General features: G+C 40.9%; 1 protein-coding gene across 1 annotated transcript in view; it reads right to left on the bottom strand.

Annotated features, from left to right (window-relative positions):
- Window positions 1–17269: 17269 nt before the first annotated feature.
- The window catches only part of LOC144762996 (uncharacterized), a 164112-nt gene continuing 159252 nt past the window's right edge, over window positions 17270–22129 (bottom strand). Inside the window, exons 8-9 of the mRNA XM_078648309.1 lie at window positions 21006–21146; window positions 17270–17760 (exon numbers count right to left, since the gene is read on the bottom strand). Coding sequence (XP_078504435.1) covers window positions 17753–17760; window positions 21006–21146 — 149 coding nt within the window. The 3' untranslated portion in view covers window positions 17270–17752. The remainder of the gene's footprint in view (window positions 17761–21005; window positions 21147–22129) is intronic.

Raw genomic sequence — 22129 nt, 5'->3', positions numbered from 1 at the left:
AAACACCACCCAAACGCCGGCTCTCAGTCCTTGGAGGCGTTGCCTTGACTTAAAAAGCTTTTGCTTAGTTGGCATTTCCTTATTTACGAACAGCTTCCCATTCATACGTGTGATGTCCCTCCCTGTTTGCGAGACACACGTTTGTGTTCTCTTGCAGGTGGAAGGGATACCGGCAGTATGTATATGGTTTAGCAAACTAGAGGATCGTATTTTGACTTGGCAACACTGTTTTCTCTCTGTTGGTGAGACACAAGTCTTGTGCAGGAAAACGGGGTATTGTCTTGTGCCCTACTCTGAGAAACAACCTAAAACTTTCAAGGTTGGCCTTGCAGGTGTCCTTAAGTGTTCTACCCTTACAGTCACTATATGTTCTATGTTGTGTTCTTTATTTGTCATATGTGTGTGATGTAAATATTCCAGTCTAATGAATCTATGCACTGCATTATATATGATTTGCCACCTTTCTAACAGCGAGACATTTACATTTATAAAGTGCTAGATGATTATTTGTTGTTAAAGAATCCTTTATATATAGATCTCGTTCTTCCCCTGTCACTATGAGAAATAAATCCTCTACTGAACTTTTATGGGAGAAAGATTTATCCCTACCATTATCTATCTGTCAATGGGATCTATTGTCGAGTAAAATATTTAGAACCTCTAAAGCTGCCAATATTACACAATCTTAATTTTTTATATATAATAGATTCGTAATTACACCTTTTTGTCCTTCATAAAATTGACCCCTCAATCTCTCCCACATGCTGTTCATGTCTTTCCTCTGTTGGCACTGTGACTCAACCGACTCTATTATTGTCCTAAAGTTAATGAATTTTGGAAAACCATATGGGCAAAATGTTTATAGTTTTTCTCATGTAATATTTCTCTATTTATCCCCCAAAAATGTTTTTGATACTTTATCTGCTGATTTTGACAATTTATCTTCTAAACCTGTTTTACTTAACACTTTTATTGCTCTCCTTTCAAAGTTATATTAACCTGATGGAAAGATAATGCTAAGTTATGTATTACAGTTTGGTGGAACATTATTTGTTATGAACATAGAATATCTACTGTTTCATCGTCTTCACTATCTCAAAAAATTAAATCTGATTTGCTTTGGCTTCCTTTTATCACTTTCCTATCTTCACACTCATCACCTTCCTATTCCTAAAACTCATGATCTTCCTTTTTATTTCTTGTCCATCTTTCTTTTGTTTTCTCTCCTTTTCTTCCTCTCCCTTTTTTGTAAAAAAATTATAACATATAAATAATTATTCCTGGTTCATTCCATTTATCAATAGATTTGTATTCCATATTTTCATGCTTTTAAGGAATTCCTTGTTCATTTGATTTCATTAACATTTTATTCTATTCAATAAGGTATATTTTGCTTATCTACTGTACTGTTTGCTATTTTTTATCCTTCAATAAAAAGCACTTAACAAATAAATGATTATATACATTTTAAATGATATTGCCTTGGCAAATCTGGAAAAGCACTGTACTTTCTGCAGAATCGATAACGCTGTTTGTAAAATCTCCATGTAGACTCCATTATTGGCTTGTCTATTTGTACCACTCCAGAATTGTATTTGCAGGAATTACCAGACCCCCTGTGTGTCCATCTCCAGCATCTAGGGGCTACCTTATTAATCTATAGTTTATTTCTACCTTCACTGAAAAAGCCACTGTTTGGAGCTTTAAGTTATTGATTCATATTTTGAAATATTCATCTGTCACATGTCATTAAAGATTATCTTCTTATCAGATATTTGGTGACATGCTCTCCATGAACCATCATGTGGTGGGCTAGATTCACTCTACTGTAGGCCTGTAACAGCATGTGTGCCTCGCAGCCTTACATTCCTCCAAACCTGTTTCTTGTTGAATACTTTATAACACTGCACATTTTCAAGTATAAGAGGCAATTCTTTCAAATTAGAACTGTACATTGTACACAGCCTTACCAAGACTTACACACCCCAGTCCCGAACTTCTCTTTTAACACAATACATTCTGGGAGTTGTTTCTTGGTTGACCCCAGTGGGAACTGAAAAAGAGATTTGTAAATGGGAACTCAAGGTGAAGCAGGTGGTTTCTATTGACATGCAGTAAGTTGCCACACCACTTGCACAGAATCACCTCCCTCTCTCTACTACCCCTCTCCCACAGTGCTTCAAGCCCTTCTACACAAGATAATTGCAGACCCCACTGGCAAAGTTTGATGGGGGTCCAGTGAGATTTAAGCTTTATAACGATATACAAAAGTCTTAGGGTGAATCAAGACACCCATGACACTGGTACAAGAAGGCCCATGTAAAGTTCCTTATGCAATTATGTACAGGCAGAACACCTGTGAAATATAAATTTTTTTAACATTTTCCATGTCACAAGCCGCTTTACAGAGACAGTGCCTTGACAAGCTAGCTTTCTTCAGGCTTTTCTTCACTGGTTAGATGCAAAACAAAACTGAGGTCACACTCACATACGTGTCACTTGTGGTAGCACATGTTAACCCACCTCGACCTTTAACCCATGGCCTCTTCCTAGCAAGCCAAGACTTCTTTCGAATGGAAATCTTACCCCACTCACTAATGTGGTAGTAGATTTGAATTCTATTAAGACAGAGGGAAAGATTATGAGTTGAGTCTCCTTTACAGAAATCTAGCAGCAAAGCAACATAAAACATCACCCAACAACGAATGAAAAGAAAGATTTCATAAAGTAATGACTCACAGTGCCATAACCAATCAGAGGTCAAATTCATATATAACTATACTTGCAGAGCAGCAAAGCAACCTCTTCTTTGCCACCTGGAAATATCCTTCAAACCAACCCAGGTAAAAAATCTGAAGGTCTATCTAGTTTTCTCCATTAAAACATCCATAATAGTATAATTAAGGAAAACAGGATTAAACAGCTGCATCCAAGCGAAAACATTGCTCGTATAAATCCTCCCCTAAATAGAAGTGATAATTTTTTATTCAAACTGCAAGAAAAATCTGAGCTTTATTCAACAGGGAGAGGAAGGGAGCGTTTGCAAAATCATCATGTGTGCCCTGTACATCCCCATTTTTTGCTGATGTTGACGTTGGTGCTGGAGCGCTGTGGAGTGAGGATCTACACTTTTTTGCAGAATATAGCGTGTTACTACGTATGCTATTGCATCGCGTTCCTTTACAACAGGGATGTTACAATGACCGCGTTGTTAGAACCTGATACCTTTACAACCCAAGTCATTAGATCATCTTGCTGTAGGGGGTGCACAGGACTTAGGAATAGTATAATTTACTATTCCAACTCCAGGCTGCGCAACAGTAGGGAAAGTGTTAGAGTAGTAAATTATACTTTTCTTTATGTCAGAGGGAACTCTGCAGCAAGTCGATATAAAGACTTGTGTAGTAGAGGCATCTCATTCTAACAAAGTGGTCATTGTAACAAATGCGTTGTAAAAAAACTGCGATGTGATGACTGCATTGTGAACGCTGTCTCTCATTTTTGCATATCCAGGACCCCTAAAGTCTCCCTATATGTCCCTGGGATGGGTGTGGGATTATGTAACTATGAACAGGGCCCTTATAAAAGATGTTTAATATGCCCTGATGATGGATAAATGACACGTTGCAGTTTCCACATTGTAGATGCCTAGCCCCATGGGATAACATGGCAGTAGTTTATGAATATATAATTATGGCTTGGAATTGAATGAAGATATCATTCAAGGACATAGGAGAATGGTATTGATAAATCCAACAATATTCAATTGCAGAATTTTTCCTAAATTGTACAGAAAATAAGTTATCAGACTTTCTCATCTGTAAGCCATAATTCAGCCTTCCTGTCCTTTTTCCTGATTGGTCAGAGTTAACATGATTAGACCAGTCTGCTCCAGGGGGAAGCTATCCATGGGAGAGAGCTCTGCTACACAGAAATGCCAGAGCAGAAGGGAGGGGTCGTAAAGCATAAAGGTTCGACGAGGGAAGAGAACAGACAGGGAATTTCAGTTCCATCTACACAGATGGCAGGCTGGAGTTTGCAGATGGTAGGGGGAGGAGAGCTGTGGAAATGAGCTTTATTGGATGTTGGTTTAACTTGTTCTTTTACCGCTGCTGACATTTCAACCATACTGAATGAGGAGGAATAATTCTTTATGGAGGAAGATCATGCCACACTTAGGAGGAAGTGGTCATTAACCCCTTCCATGCTGATGACGGCCGCTGCCCATCATGCATCACGGTGGGCGTGTGCTGATGACAGCTAGGGGCCGTCATGATCCCGCCCACTCATTAAAAGCGCCGCACAGCGTGAAAATTGGCGCAGCATGCAAGGGGTTAAGTTCCAGAAGTCTGGAGCAACTATGGAAAAAAGCTCAAAATGGGAACCGGCTGAACTGCGAGAGCCAAGCTGGCCACCTTCAACCATGCGCCAGCCTGACCTGCTGGTTTGTCCCGCTGAAAAGTTTGGAGATCTGACTTCCAGAGTTTGACTCTCTGAAAGGCAAGCAGGCGAACCCTACCTCAAACCAGCCTTGTGAAGCACATCGAGGGACCCCTGGCATAAAATTCTCCAGAGAAGTTTCTAAGTCCGATGATGAAATTTGACCGTATCGTACCTCGAGGGTTACTCAAGTAGGTCCCCAGCACGGCTGGCCTGAAACTTTGACTTTCAGCCTGATTCATCAATCTCCCGTTTTGCGAGCCCCTAATAGCGATTCATAACGAATCGCTATTAAGGAATTGCAAAACGGGATTCATGTAGGAATTGCATAAAGAAATGCGATTCCTACACATTCCTTATTTGCGATTAGCAAATTGCTAATCGCAAATAAGGAATAACTCCCCATTCATTCCTATGGGCCAAAAGGCCCATAGGAATGAATGGGGAGTATTCCTTATTTGCGATTAGCAATTAGCTAATCGCAAATAAGATAGCGATTTAAAGGGTGCCAGGGGTGTCCAGAGGACACCCTGTAGCACCCCTTAAATGCAAATTGAAACAGGTGTTGCGCGCACACATGTCCAAAGGACATGTGTGTGTGCAACATGCAACTTAGAAAAATGCTTTTAAAAGCATTTTTCTAAGTTTTCGCTATTTACCACGAGGTTTGACCTCGCGGTAAATAGCGGGCCGAAATTGCGAATTCGCAATTTTTAAATGGATGATGAATTGCATTTAAGGAATCTCAAATAGAGATTCCTTAAATGTAATTCCTCGCAAAATAGCGAAATCGCTATTACCGATTTTTGCATTTGGGATGATGAATCCCAAATGCAAAAATAGCGCTCGCAAAGGGCCAGATTCTCAGAATCTGGCCCTTTGCGAGCCGATTTCGGCTTGATGAATCAGGCTGCTAGTACCTGTTGACTGCAACCAAATGTCCCAGAGTGGCGCTACATGTGATATATAGTGTTATATCTTTACACATTCTTTTCTCTGGTTCCCTACATTGTTTTTTCGTCATTGTGATTTCATTTTAAAGATAAATGATTTCCTATTTTTATAAACTGGTGTTGATTTTTATTGTGTGTTGGGTCTTATTTATTTACTAAATTGGTGTTTTTAAATGCTTTACCTGTCTCCTAAGCCTGCCTGCTTGCAGCCAGGCTACCCAGGGTTTAGCATGGGAATAATTTACTGACACCTATTCTGTGCCCTAGACTGTGTTTGTGGCCTTATTAGCAGTGACAGATACATATTTACCCCTACTAATATCCCACTTTCCAACAGGAGGGATAATCGGTGCCTCTAAGTCTTTATTAGAATTAAAATTCATGTCACATTAGAGGGGGGGGTTTAATTCTATTGCAGGTGGCTCAATTATAAAAAGTTCAAAGCTGCACTAGTGTATCACAAGAAACATGCAGAACTGGCTTGTGATAGAAATTCCAACATGTAAAACCATTTGACCAATCTGCTGCTTTTTAAATGGCCTCCAGATGTCTAGAAGAAGAATGAGACGTGGATGTCATGCTTCCTCTTGTTGAGGTAGACCACGAAGGGAAAATATCAACATCAGTGTCACCCATGATCCATTTGCCCAATCTAGCACAAGTAGAGTGAGATACTGGAACATAAGAATTTTTAAAAGAGATCAAGGTTGTTACACTGAAGGGGGAGGAAAAGGATAAGTTTGGTGTTTGTAGTGTTTGTAAGGGTGCAGGGAGCTGAATAGGAATGAGTGCTGTCCTTTGACCGAAGTATGACTATAAGGAGCGGCCCCACCCCCAGATTAAAACTATGAAGCCTTGTTGACTAAATAGGCCAACTCAGACCAATGTAAAAATGAACAAGTCCAAAATCAGGGTCTGTATGATTTGCGTGCAAGCCTTTCCTAAAAACAAAAAAAATGGATATATGCAGCAAAGGCCAGTTACACTCATAGGGATTAGCGCAAAAATAAAGTCCTGAAGAAAGCCGACCAATCCACATGGTCAGTCCCAACGGCTGAAATATGTCGACTTCAGATGTATAGGGTCACAACTCCCCTATGACATCACACTGCTTCAAACTTTGTCAATGGAATAAACATTAAAAAAGTAGAAGGATTTGGCAGTCAATTTTGATTTCTTCTCATAATCCCTAAAACCACATAGCCAAAGAACTTTACTTACAAACGTGTTGAGGCCGAACACATTTGTAAGTAAAGTTAAGCGGGATGAGGTTCCGATGATCAAGCAAACATAGGTGGTACCTGTGGGTGGGGACCCCAAAATATACCCAATAAAGGCACAGTGATGGGGGCATGGCTACGACTGCGATGGAGGCAGATGTGCCTGGGTAGAGGTCCACCGGAGGCTCCCCTTCGCAGGCTCAATTCTCTGCTTAAAGTTACTTGCGGGGACTGTTGTCCGTCACAACTTCTTCCCACCATCAGCCCGAGCTCCGATTCACCCTGTCTGGATTCTACACTCCGTCTCCCGACAGAGCGGGCCCCCCTGTGCACTGCTGCCTATGGAGGGGGCCTGGCTACGTGAGCCCGCGGCTTGGCCCCGCTCTGCAATAGTTTGTAAGTCGCCCTTCCTGCCATCGACCTCCCCGGCAGCGATCAAAGTGCTGTGAAACGCCGCTGAGACCACCGCGGGTCTGCCTACCTGCCTGCCGCTACTGTCTGGTCTCGTCCAGACAAGGAGTCCATCGTGACTGTGGTGAGGAGGGCCTCGCTCGAGCTGGAGCCACCTTCGCGCCTATCCGGTGAGCTGCCGCTGCTCTTCAGCGGCTTTCCACTGCAGCTAACCCTGCTGTGCGATCTGCTGCTGTGCCTTCCGGACCCTCTCTCGCAGCGCCAACCATCTCTGCTGCGTCAACCCTTCCGCCGCTTGCATAGACACAAGCCTCAGGCCTCGCCTTGACTGTGAGGCTGCCGGAGCTGTTCCAGGAGCTGGGAGGAGGCGTGTGATGCTCACCGGTGCCTGCCCCCATCTCTGTACATTGTGCCCCTTGCCGAGGGGTCCCTGGACTGGTGCTGTGTGGGAGCCCTGCTGCCCTCGTACGGCACACTTCATCAACATCCATACCGGACCGGCTGCAGATGCTCCTTTCATGTCCGCAGGCCCCTGCGCCGCAGTTGGGAAGATTGGGCTCTATCGGTATCTGTGGAGGCCCAATTATATATAAAAGACGTATATGCCCTTCCTCCAGCTATATCTACGCTGTTTCATACATTTGAAGCACGTTGGACTGAGGATAGAGGCAGACCCTGGACTGATAAGGAATGGGACCATGTCTTAGCCAGTGCCACACACATACTGCATAAATCCCGATTAAGCTTATACAAATGTATATATTACACAGAGCATACCGCTCATCGGACAACAGAAACAAATACTTTCACATTACCACTTCTGATTGTCTGAGATGCCGGCTTGTAGACGCCGACTTCCTGCATATGTTGTGGTCCAGTACCCTGCTTCTGTCCTACTGGTGCACAGTTATAGAGACACTCGCAGCATGCAGCAGCACCCAGATACCTACCTCGTGGGAGATCTGTATTCTGAGGTTTTATACTCGCAATAAAACCAACAGGGCAAGCTCTAGATTCCATGATCTGGGCCTAATAACGGTGAAACAACTGATCATTAAGAGGTGGAAGCATAAGGACCCCCCTAAACACACAGCTGGAAACAATCGCTAGAGCTATGGGCGCAGGCGGAGAGTACTGTCCTACACAGGGAGGAAACGGGGGGTGCGCTAATACCCCATCACACAATCTTGGGATGATATCCTCAAAGCCCTTACACATTCACAACCCCCTACACCACCCCGCGCACCTACCGAGCAGCAAACATTTGACACAGCCTGCACTCCCGCCCAATGAATCCCTCATGCCGTGAACGGCGGAAACCTCCACTACAGCTGCCGGGCCAGGGCACGACCTCACATGCCTTGGTGACGTTCCATGGGAACGAACTCAGTTGCATGTAATCCAGACGTCCACATGACCATGTATAGCACGGGCGTGCAGCCCATGCACACTACAATCATATTTACCTAACCATAACTTCACCTGGATCACACCCTATATGATGACCTCACATCTCCTTTGGTATTTGATGTCTCACTTTCCCCCCTTATTTCTTTTTACATTTCTCCGTTCTTACTCTTTTATTTTATCTTTCTTTAATTTTGTTTTGGTTCGTATTTTTCAAATTAGAAAACGTTGATGTCTAGTACTCCTTGCTGATATGTAAACAGATCGCCCACAAGACAAATGTAGATTGAACCTTGTGATGTGCTCGGAATGCGATACGTATCTATCAGTTACATGCAGTATCTACACACAGGCAACCCATGATTAGGTAATGCACACACATGATACACGGGTTCCTATACCGATAGAGATGACAATAAAACTACACGGTTGATGCCGATAATCCTTCATGATGGTTGTGCCCAGATTCATGTGTACGAGCTTATGGCAACATTTATTTTATCACAAAACTATTGTATGCAATGATATTATATAATTGTATAGGAAAAGACGAAGCGTAATAAAGATATTTAAAAAAATAAATAAAGGCGCAGTGATTTTCCTTGGTGGACAATCCTACACCAAAGTGAGATCGTGGCAACGCAACATTCTGTCTTGTGGATAGTAATAGGATCCAACAAAATAAGGTAATCCTCCCGAAGTGTTGTTGTTTGGAAGAACGCAGGCAAGCAACTATGTGCAATTTTTTGCAATCTAGGTAAGCAGGATCATGAAAAGGCAAACTATGTTTTGGTATGGCCAGTAAAGTAAAAGGTAACCCCTTGAATGGAAAAAGATTTGTTATCCAATTCAAGAAACTCTCTTGAATGAAATAAAACAAAGTCATATAGAAAAGATATTCATTGTCAGGCCATGACAAGATTAACTCTAATACCACCTTTATGTCTGATAGATTAGAGTATTTTGGCGTTGGAGAAATCTTGGGCCGTATTGATTCTAAACCTCTACGGACCAGAACATATTCCCTAACATCTTCCCCTTTAATAAGAATGTGGCCTGCTGAAATTCCCAATCTGTAAGTATTGACTGTCCTATAGTCTTTACAGATACACAAAGAAGTATAAAATAAATCACTACTTCTACTGGAGAGGCAGAAATTAGATTAATCTGTTGTTCCACACACCAGCTGAGCCAGACCGACCTGGGACAGTATTAACTGAATCTGATGGAAGGGACCTTATATCCATAGATAACTGACAATGCATCCTTCGAAAGTCAACGATCATGCCAGGATGACCTTCCAAACTGAGTGGCTTATTTACAAACCCCTTACACCGCAGGTGCGTCACTTCTAAAATGGGAAAAAGTGATGTACCAGCATACAAGAGGCTTCTAAATAATCTCTCAGAGTTGTAGTTGCCCTCGTAGAACTAGGTCATGAAGGCCACCCTGAGAGAAGAGGAAAGACTGAAAGTATACTTGGAAAATCTATCAGGAGCTTCAGAAGTTGAGGGTAAAACACTTATCTTGTCTAAAAGGGGTCATCAATACAGTGGATACCAAATCTCTTCTGACATGCACCGCGTTCTCAGTATAATAGCAAATGGAAGAACAGCTCAAACCCTAATCTGCCACCGAGTTGGAAAGTCCAGGAATACACTCTGCCTGTAGCATGATTGCTTTTTCTAGACAACAGTGACATAATTCTTGTACTTGGTCTGCGAGACCTTTGGTTCATGCATCCTCCAGCGTGTTTATATATTTGACTGTGGATACATTGTTCACCTGTAGGCATGTGCAAGAATTTACATTCTCTAGGGCCAAACTGCAAGCAGCACTATATCATTTATATCCCATTGTTGTTCTCCTAGGGACTAGTTTCACCCCGTAATGGCATCCCTGCATTGAGCCCTCAAAAAATCTTACCAAGGGATTCAAGAGTTTTGTCACGCAGGGGGCTAAATACAGCCTGAAAGGACGAGAGCAGAAATGGTATATCTGGTTTCTTCAATTGAAAATCTAGAAACAGCCCCTGGGAATAGTGAATAGGAACTGAGAGATAAGCAACTTTCAGAGCCACTTTCACCAATTATTCTCCCTTTTGTAAGGAATCTCTCAAGCAATTCACACCTTCCACTTGATCTAACTAACTTCTTTGCCATTTCGTTCTTCTAGGAACCATTTTTCCCCTTTAATGGTATCCCAGCATGGAGCAGCCCAAAATGTTCTCCTGGGGTCAGACTTTAATATGATACCTGGAGCTTGAGCAAAAATAAATTGTCCATTCCAGGTTTCCATCTGAGAGTGTTACCACTCCAACTCCTCCTTTTGCCTCTAGAGAAAGGGTAATTAACTCAGGGTAAGGAAGAACTTTGCAGTTATGTAGTCAAGAGCTTGATAATGGAGCTGGAACAATCGCTTGAATTGATGAGGACAGAAGAAATATAATTTGGCATAGCCTCCTTATAGAACGTGTTTCTCTTCTTAGAAAGGATACAATTTGCTAATTTATCACTTTATTTTCTTCTGTGGAAGAAAAATAGATTTTCTGATATAATCTATTATGAACCCCAGTATTTGAATTGTCTTAGAGGGAAATAGACTGGATTTAGTTTGATTTATGATAAATCCTCAGCTTCGTAGGAGGAACTGTCCATGATATGTGAGTAGCAAGGACATGTTTGGAATTGCCCATTATCAACATGTTGACCAGGTAAATCAGAATTCTTACATCTCAAGATCTCAACAATAATACTATGGGTTTTCAAGAATTAAGTGAAATATCAGTGGCCCGATGACAGCCCGAAAGGATCAGAGTGAAAATTATACATTTGGTTTCTTCCATTAAAATTGTAGAAACAACCCCTGGAAATATTGAATTGGGGCTTAGAGATGAGCACATTTCATAGCCACTTTCACAAGTCAACCTCCCTTTTGTAAGCAATTCACTCCAACAATCTTGAAATGTCTGTACATCACAAAATGGTTCAACAGTTTGGGGTTTATAATAGGACAATAGCCCTTGTTGGCATTTTAAAGAAAGAACAGACTGCTGAGAACATAGCAAAGCAGTATTTCTTGTGTTATAAACTAAGTTTGTGGAGCAGTGAAGCCCATAGGATGGAGAAGAGTAAACTGGAGTAGGTGACAATAATTTATATAACAACCCCTGGAAATATTGAATTGGGGCTTAGAGATGAGTACATTTCCTAGCCACTTTCATCAGTCAATCTCCCTTTTGTAAGCAGTTCACTCCAACAATCTTGACATGTCTGTACATCACAAAATGGTTCAACAGTTTTAAGGTTTATAATAGGACAATAGCCCTTGTTGGCATTTTAAAGAAAGAACAGACTGCTGAGAACATAGCAAAGCAGTATTTCTTGTGTTATTAACTATGTTTGTGGAGCAGTGAAGCCCATAGGATGGAGAGGAGTAAACTGGAGTAGGTGACAATAATTTATATTTTGTAACTTTAAACCATCTACAATATCCATTGATCTGAAGTAATGAAAGTCCAATTGGAAAGCAAGAGGCACCACACAACTTTCTTGGAGAAAAGTGTCTAAATGAGAATGACCCATCTTTGCTTAGACGTGACCTACCTCTGCCCTAATGAAATATTCCTCTGTAGGTTACTCCTCTTGGAGAATGAGCACTGCTTCAACCGGCTCTCCCAAAGACAACACTTTTATTACATTTTGTGGAACTTTGTCTACAGAAGATAATGTTTGAACATAGGTAGAGATAGCTTTTATAAACTGATCCTCAAACACATGACGATTAGCCTTTAGGCCCAACTCTTTGTTTGTCTGCCATGGCTCCCAAATTAGGATCAATTCACATCAATAGCATATTTCATTATTTGTTTGTCAGTGTCCTATTTGCATTACCGAATAAACATATGGACCTTTGACTACGACCTCTGATGATGGCTACATACACAGTTCCATCATGGGGCCTTGCATTCTCCGTTACCTCATTTATGTTGGTGGACACAAGGTATCCCAAAGCTTATCCTGGCAAACTCTGGGTGCTTTATCAATTACTTTTTAGGATCCATGCCTTTCTTAGATAAGAAAGCTATGATACCCGGATCAACTTCTGGTGTTACTGCCAATTTCTTGGGAATATTAGATCTAGGACATTCCACCCTCAGTTTGTTCCTGTTAGTTTTGTTAATTAGTTTTCTAATTCAGTGTGCCATAAACTGTAAAATGTAAAATAGGGATAGAAGGAGCCTTTTCCCCTGACCCAGAATGGGAAAATACGTCTGGATCAAAATAAGGCGATCCTAAAGAGTCTAAAACTCCCCAATTCATACTTGCTTAATAAATTAACTACATCAATGGAATCCCCAGGATCATCATCATCTGTGACACATAGCTGGCCCAGATGGGGAGAAACTGAATTGGAATTATTCAGGACTAAGGGTAAAGATCTATTATTTGTTTGTCACCTCAGAAAGTGGTCTCCCAGGAATGTGACCTTCTTATCTTTTCTAATTGGATGTGTCCTTTGTAGAATGAGACAGAACATCAGAATCATCGCTTAGCTGTGACACCAAACCATTTTTCCTCTTTGTGGCAACATTTCCATGGTCCCTGTTAAGTCTTGCATCCTGTGAGGAAATTACATCCTCATTAGGACATTAGGTAAATTGCCAATTAACCTATCAAAGGTGCTGTCTTTACAGTTAAGTGCCCCTTTTTAACAGACTCCTATCTGGACTCAGATTATTCAGAATCCACATGGTCCGAGTGTGTAGGAGGTCTATTGCTTCATAATTGAGAATTACACTTTAAAAGGTAATATGGTAAACCCAATGATAACCTAAGGGAGAGATAGACCTTGCAGTAGTGAAAAACGAAATTGGGAGTAAAGCTAAAAAGTACATGTCCTGCCTTCTAAATAGATTGCCCTCCCCTGGTGGGCCATACAGGGCCCACTTTATGGGTGACTTTTTATATTATATGAATGGGGAAGGGTAACCTGGCTAAAGGATTATCTTGCCAGGTCTTAGGGGCATTCGGCCAGGATACTCAGGAGTAGTTGCGCGCGTAACAAATCCCACTATATAACATTATAAACTGCACATACAGGCTCTGCATTGACAGGCTTTAGCCATAGTTAGAGGACCACTTATCTGGGTGGGTATACTCCCAAGCACACGTTTGAAATTTACAACAGGGTTTCCTTTTTAGTAAATAAAACAACAATGCAAAGACAAGACATAAGCAGTTCCTTTGGTTCTCTTGATCACGTTTTATTCAGATGTTCTCAGCACAACCAACACGTGTTTCGCCGCACTAGGGTGTGATCCCGCGACTTCCTCAAGGCTATTGCGTCCAAGTATGTGATGTTTATATGTGGTGTTATTTCCGACAGCGATTCAAGATACACTTCCTTTCAACTTCTCTCCCGGTCTTTCACCAATTGTTATGTTTCTATCTTGCATACGATGCAGAGTAGTGCATCAACGTATAATCAACCGGCACCACCGTGGACACGCTGTACACGGTGGTGCCGGTTGATTATACTTCGATGCGCACATTTCAAACGTGTTCTTGAAAGTATAACTTTGTTGAGAGCTTAGTGCCTGCCCTGTGGAGCTTTAGTGGTTCTCCACACCTTAGAGCACCGTTACCCTAATCTAGAAACGGATACAATTAGTGCAACTCAAACCTGTGGCGCCGAATTCCCTATAGGGCATAAACCACCTCTCTTTTCCTAGGTACCTATCTGGGTGGCACAATGCGTGCTGCAGGCGCACAAGTAGCATTCATGGCTGAGAGGTATAACAAGCTGTTTTGCTGCTCTGCAGAGATAATTGGATGTGATCGTGGTTTTTAATAGGTTATGACATTGTGAGGACCGTAACAGGAGAGTAACGCTGCCCTTTCATGCATGTTACTTTATGATCTATTCCTTTTCATTCATGGTGAGTGATGTTTTGGGTTACTTTTCAGTTAGAGTTCAGCTAAGGAGATTCAAGTTGTAATTGAGCCTCTGATCTTTTTATACAATCAGCCCACTTTTTCTTGTGCAGCTCGGACCATTTTTGTCCAGTCGTCTTCAAACCTTGCAGTATTCAGCCGCTGTACAGTTCAAATTGATTTGGTCATGCCCCTCCAAGTTTGTGAGAATTAAACGCTGATTGTTGTTTCAATGCTAGCCGTAGGGAATGAAAGAAGGAAATTTAATATAAGAAAAGTTAACATTTGTTGGTGGGTAGGTGTTCCCTTCTAAGAAATATCAGTTTTAAAGGAGAAATGGGACTATGTCCCAATATGGTTTTCAAGCAAGTGTTGCAAGGGACATTCCACTGTTTCTTTAGGGGAATATATGACGTTACAACACGCTTTTACAACGCAGTCTTTAAATCGCAACTACCATTACATTGCATGATTTTACAACACATGCTATTACAAAGTATTTTTTTAAACTACCATTACAACACATACCATAACAACGCATACCATTACAACGCATTATACTTTTATGACAATAGTAGGGTAAGTGTTGGATAGTATAGGCATACAAATTACCATTCCAACTCCACTGAGTGTAACAGTAGGGTAAGTGTTGGATAGTGTAGGGGTAAACATTACTATGTGTTGGATACTGTAGGGGTAGAAATTACTATTCCCATGTACCCCAAAACCCATACCCACCCTAATACTAAAAAAAAAAATCTCTATTACTTACCTTATAATGTGTTGTAATGGCATTCGTTGTAATGGTATGTGTTGTAATGACATGCGTTGTAGTGACATGCATTGTAATGGCATGCATTGTAATGGCATGCAATGTAAAGGCAGTTGCATTGTAACAGTTGCGTTGTAAAGGTAGACCGTTGTAATGACTGTCCTGTAATAGATATTTCCCCTTTAGGGGCGTAGTTCAGGTGTGGACTAGAGCCTGGTCAGCAAGCTGTCTGCCTTTGACTTTTTTTGAAAATCTTCTGGAAACCCTATGTTCCTGGTTTTCTGTGGGAAGATGTTGGGGTTTATCTCTGCATGGGAGAGACTATACTGCTGCTGCCCCGTGCTATATTCCTGAGTATGTGACATGTTTACACTTTTGCTTTTTCTCTTGGATCTGTTCTGAGTAAAAGGAAGCTTACATTACTGCTCTTTATGATTGGGCATGAATGTGTGGGTTTGTGTGTGTGCATGTGCGGGTATAAGTGTGTGTGTGTATGAGAGAGAAGGGAGAGTGAAGGAAGTTTACAGTGCAAGGGCTTTAATGCTGCACTTCCTCTTTGTGTGATGGATTTAACACTCCTGCTGCCTGGGTTGTACTTGTGCTACATTTCAGGGAAGCTTGATCTGCAACTTATCAAGTTGTACCTGTTATATGTGTGAAGGACCCCTTCTCTCCTGCTGCTTCTGTTAAGTGATTGAAGCTTGCAGTGCTGCTGAAAATAGTGTGTGTTAGTTGTTGAACTTACCTTCCCTCCTCTGCTATCTGCACCCTCGCATGTTCCACAATTAGAAATCCTCAGTTTTAAATCAAACTTAAATACCAAACCCTTTCACATCAATATATTCACCCGCATCATCTTTAAAAGATCATGTACATGTAAAAGCATGAGCTCTCTGGAACTATTTTTTCAGCATGTATCCAGGTGTTTGTGCTAAGGAACTCATTTGTTTAGACCTTTTGTTTGGAATCCTATTACTGTGTCTATTCGTGTTAATTAAAAAAAAGATTTACTTTGTGCATGACTTTGGCTTCTTGTATCACTTGTTGGATGCAGTGATCCCTCTTTCTCTTTGCTTCTCTCCATGTGCCCCTTATGTACACTGGCAAAATGCTGTCACTCAGCTTAATTGACACAAAACCTATTACCCAACAGCTCTTGTGTTAACAGTGCAGAAATAGGCTTACACTGTTAAGAAAGCCAATGACCCCCACAGGCTGAATCATTTCCGCATTCTACCTATAGTCCTGGAGGCGGTCCCAATGTTTGAGTCAAACAAACCAATGGCAAAATAAAGCTGACCACAAGCCTTGTTCTCTAACAATATTTACGAAATATTCTGTATTTTTTGTGAAAGTGATGGCGTGTCTTGAGGGTTACACTGATTTTAGCCCATCATATTAATTTCAACATTGTGTCATAGTCCTCCTGGTATGGCAGTTACTTCAGCAAATGCATGCCATATTCATTTCAGTGCTTTCTATATTCTTTTCAGTGAGGGCCACATAAAAGTCATTATGGTTGATATACATTTCAACATATACCTTATTCAGTTCAGTAGATGTAGTAGCAACTAAGGGCCAGATGTTGGTAATTTTAATTTACCGATTCTAAAATACCAAATTTTACCAATTCGATATTGTAGAATCGGTAAATGGGATGTAGATATAAATTCGGTACACTTTACCGAATCGGTAATATTCAGTACCATCCATTCGGTATATACCGATTCGTATTTACCGAATCAGTCTTTTTGGGGCTCCTACATCTCAAATGCCCGAAACCGGTCGGTAACGGCCGAAATTACCGAATTTCGTCCGTTACCGACCAGTATTGGGCTACCTAAGTCATATATTCAGTCTATGAATCACATTCGGTTTGCTGCAGAATATATGAACTCTGTCATGTATCATATTTGTTTAGAAACAAGTTTTATGGTGTGTTAGGTATGTTAGGTATTTGTAAAGCTGTAATTTTGAAGAGGGAGAGAGAAAGACAGTGAGACAGAGAAAAAATATGAATCTATCTGCTTGTTTAGGATTTTTATTGACGCCTGTGTTACTCAGGGATATGCTGTTCTTATATAAAAAAAATCTGATTATTGCAAAACATAAAACATAATCAGTCCCATGTGGTTGAACTACATATAGGGTGATCTTCTAATGGCATTCTGTGTTGGACCTCTTTTCTAGGTTTAGCATTTAATTAAAAAAGGAACATATTCAAACAAGTTGAGTTTATTTTTCAAGAAATGGATCACAATCAGAAAAAGGATGGAGCAGGGAGAAAGTTTAATTTACAACATGTTTTCCATTGTGAGGCTGTAGTGAACACGTTTGCAGACCTATGATTGGACAAGGGCGGAGCGGGGTGTTAGATTACAGAGTTTAACATTATAATCTATGCAGGACAAATGAAAATTAAATAAAGAATTATTTCTAGCAGACTCATTTCCACAGTCTTGACAAATTACATCAGGGGAAGAATCAATGTATGTTGATCTTATCATAACATCTTTATTTCTGTGTTATCACAAACTATCACTTGCTGATGATTATTACACATCCTTTCACCGAGATTCATCATCATTTGTGGCCCAGGGCATCATCAGGAATTCAGGGTCCTACAAACAGAAACAGAAAGACTGAGTCAAAGAGAGCAGATGTGAAAAAAGCACTACGATTGTCATTTCTAAGGTGCACAAGAACAGAAAAGTGCAATAGTTTATGCAAGACCTCCCAACCATATTATACATTGTAGAGCAACAGAGAGGAGCTTTATGGTGAAAGCAACATATTGTACTGTTACCACAGATGGTCTGCTTGAACGTGTAAACAAGAATTTTGTCCTGCTGCAAACAACATAGGTGTGCTTTTCAATTTCATCTCCATAGATTATGTTAGAGTATAGAGAGCATAAAACACCTTTACGGTGTAAAGTCAGTGGGCAAAATTTACAGTGTAATGTTACAGATCAGCTTTAGAGTGAAAAGAACATAGAGCAACTGTACAGTGTATACAACAAATGCAAGATTTACGGTGTAAATTCAAAAGGTTACCATTGGAGTGTAAAGGGAGCAGCTTTACATTTTATGCAACAAAGGCAAGCTTTGTAGTATTAATTCAATAGATTATCTTCGGAGAGTAAAGAGAGTAGTTCTACAGTGCATTCAATGAAGGCAAGCTTTATAGTGTAAACCCAATAGAGTATCTTTAGAGTGTAAAGACCAGAGAGAAGCTGCACAATGTATGCAACAAAGGCAAGCTTTACAATGTAAATTCAATAGAGGATAATTTGATTGTACATGGAGCGGCTATACAGTGTATGCAAAAAAGGGAAGCTTTACAGTGTCAACTGAGTAGAATATCTTCAGAGTGTAAAGAGATCAATTGTACAGGGCATGCAACAATGGTAAGGGTTAAATGTAAACTACATAGGTCAGTGTTAAAGTAAAAAGAATATAAAGCATATATAAAATATGGATCATCTTCAGAATGTAACGCAGATTTTGAGCATTCTTCTAGTGTAAACAACAAAGGAAACCATTAAAGTGTAATCAAAGGTGGGCCTTACAGTGTAAACACCTTAGAGCTGCTTCACAGTGTAAACAGCACAGAGATGTTTTAATACATGAACAACATGGTAATACATGAACATGAATTCAGGTCTAGAACAATGCCATCTTTTGGCATATCTGCATGAGACTCAGCTCACAGACAGCTTGTCTACAGCCAAGCCATGTCTATGCCTGCTGCTATCTTCATCAGAAACTGTCCATTCCATTGACTTACATTTTACTGCAGATAATGTCAAAGCCTTTTACGTTTGTTAAACACTTTGCTTGTTAAAGAGTAACCTTTGCAGGATTCAATAGTGTGTCCACTCTGTGGTCCTTTTGGACACACTGGGGAATGTTGTTGTCAACACTATTTTCAACTTGGGGTGAAAGGCAGCATTCCGCTATAGCATACAGAGGGCAGCAAAGCACATTTTTTCTTGCAATCTGATACAGGTTTTTGACATGGCACACTCTATCATACACCTAAGGAAGCACAGAGAGACTGATAACAATGAGTTTGATTTTATTCCCGGGTTAGGCCCCTGTAGCAAGCAGCATATGTCTTACCTTGTTCTCATGAATAACATTTTCCAAGCTGGAACCTTTGTCATACATTTGCATGCATGACATTGCTGGATTTGTTTCTCTGAAACTGAGCATGGTTTACATCTAGCTTTGCACAACATTATCACAACACCATGAACATCATGTAAAAGGTCTCATTCCTTACTCTTTAGAAATGTCAGCACTATCTTCATCCACTGGGCGACAGGGCTATCTACATATCCACAGCATCACTCATCTATGTGTACATTGCAAGGCGGCTTACTATTATAAAAGATGAATTTCGATAGATTAGCAGAGAAGGTACTTCTGCTGACGCTGAGGGTCCATTCATGCTGGGGGATTACCATGCAGCGGTCTGACATCTTGTGAGGGGGTCCGTCACTCTTTCCCATCAGGTAATAGGGTTGGAATGGTCCCTTGGGGGGATTTTTGGCTCTACACTCTTCACCTACATACACTCTAGGTACACTTAGAGTACAGTTTGCATTTTAGGAGTATGCTAGATTACTGCCTTGCTTATATGCCTGTACCGTAAACTACTGTGTCCCTCTTGGCAACACAGGCCGACACTCCTTTTTCTGGAGTAGAATAGATAGAATACAAAAGCAGAGAGAACCTTTCCCCACTGCTCCGCCAAAGCATCACAGTGGTGTGCAAGTTATACCACTGCTACATAATTCAGGCCTCCTTCAGGTTCTGTAGACCAAAGTGAAGGAAATCCCAAATAAGTCGTTTCTGTCCAAATCAGTATTATGACTGAGGTGTGTGAGAGCCACCCCTCAATGTGAGGAGTTGAAACCACAGATACATATACGGATCTGCATTGTAACTTCTCAACTCCAACTTAGTGTCTTGTATTTGCTTACTCTATTGCTTTAATTACCACTTATTATTTTCTATTTCTCGCTTGGCTGTGTGAACTCTTCCTTCCGTTATCTGCCCACCTCACTTCTTCTCTTACTCTGTTATTTCTTCTAGTTTATCTAGCTTTGCTACAGCTATTTTATTTAAACTGTGTTTATTCTGTGCTATACTTACAACTGACCCTTTGGACCTTAGAAGTGAGGTTGAGCACAGTTGACTATGTACTGTCAAAGCTGCATAGTGTCTCTTTGGGTTTTGGAAGTTTCTTGGCTCAAACTGAGCAGCAGCCAGTCCAAACCTCTTGTACTTGTCTCATGCTCCTAAGGTTCCCCCTAGCCGGGTACTCTGAGAAATACTGGAAAGTCTCTGCTCTCGTCCAATGCTTGTCTAGCTCTTGATGTTTATACTCTACAACAATGTCTTTAAATCGAAGACCTGCCCATTTTAACACGCAGAGCCAGTACTGCGAAACCTTGTTTCTGCCAGCATCCTGGTGTGCCAGCAGATGGCACTTAGAGAGCCTTGTTTTAAGCTCTACAGCCACATAAAGGGCGATGTAATTGGTAAAATGGGCTCTACACTTACAATGGCAAATGCCACCGGTGGCCCTTAAAGACATAATACAGGAACCATACTATAACCAGGGGGATGGGGGTGTGGATGCGGAGAAGGGGCATGATATTGAAAACACACTAGAAAGCACATTTTACTATTTTATATTTTACTATAAATGATCACTCTTTGTTGCCTATTGCTTTTGACTATGGTGCCGTCACTCCGGGTAATGGGGGAAAATAAGGGTGCATTCCCTCACAAGCCTCGTTTAAAAAAATGTTTAGATGTTTGAATGTTTTCCTGTGAGTGGCTATTGGTAATACCTTTAACCGGATCCTTGCACTTAAGTCCACAGCTGGAGTAGCAGCATCGCTGATTTCCCTTGCAGTCGCTGTCCTTCTTGCACTTATCCGGTTCAGCTCTTTTGCACACAGCTGTGCATTTTGGGCATACACCAGTTTTCACTGTAACAGAGGAAGTTACAAGATTCAACAACCTTTTCTTACAGTGGCAAAATAGAGACTTAATGGGAACCCCTGTCACGCTCACCCCAAGCACACCAAAAGTGATTATTAGCCACATTTACACCAGTACCATAATTACGCCATTTGTTTACTTACACCTCCAAAGATATAGCTTTTACCCCGTTGCACTACCCATCTTTATTTGTCATAGTGGCCTCGGAAAATTACTATATACTCTAAGTAATTATGAGCCCCAACCAAATTGCATATCCTGTTAGACTGAACATTGCAGTTCGATAGGGGGTATCTTTTAATACTCAGCAAAAGTAGTTCGCAGTTCAGCTTTAGAAGATGTCTCAATTTTCCACAACTAAAGTATAACATGGACAGCACCTTAACATTTCTATCTAAGAAGAAAATAAAAGCTCTTTTTCTAGGCTACAGAGTAAGGCTTGCAGTGATAATTTATCAATGTTGGAGTTGATGTACTACACTGACCCTTTAGGAATCGGCGTAGTTCCTTTCAATCATTAGAAGCAATTTCAAAATGTGTCAAACCCTGGGATGGATGATGTTTTATTGCCTTCAACTGACTGATAGTAAAAATGCTTATATTAAGTAGTTTTACGCATGTGCAGAGCTGTAAAGTATCAATAATGCAGATGAAACAGGTAGACTCTATTTTTAACCAGGTGGTAATATACCATGCCCTACATCATAAAGCACTTACATTAAAGAGGGGCCTATTTGTTATGCCTAGTATCTGTACAAATAAACTACAATATTAGCCAATAGTTCTCCTACTAGGGTCTTATTAGATAACTTTGGGGGTAACATCTGAAGTAAAGTACCTTGCTGAGCTGCCCCATGTGTCTCTAATAAAACAATATCCTAAACCAGAGGTTTCCAAACTTTTTCGACCCACAGCTCCCTTGACCTATTGGCCGTTGCCTATGTTTCTGACAGAATCTGATAAATTTCCG

Source organism: Lissotriton helveticus, chromosome 6, assembly GCF_964261635.1.
Source record: "Lissotriton helveticus chromosome 6, aLisHel1.1, whole genome shotgun sequence".
NCBI lineage: Eukaryota > Metazoa > Chordata > Amphibia > Caudata > Salamandridae > Lissotriton > Lissotriton helveticus.
The sequence above is the reverse complement of the archived record's forward strand: the minus strand, read 5'-3'. Positions and strand labels throughout refer to the sequence as shown.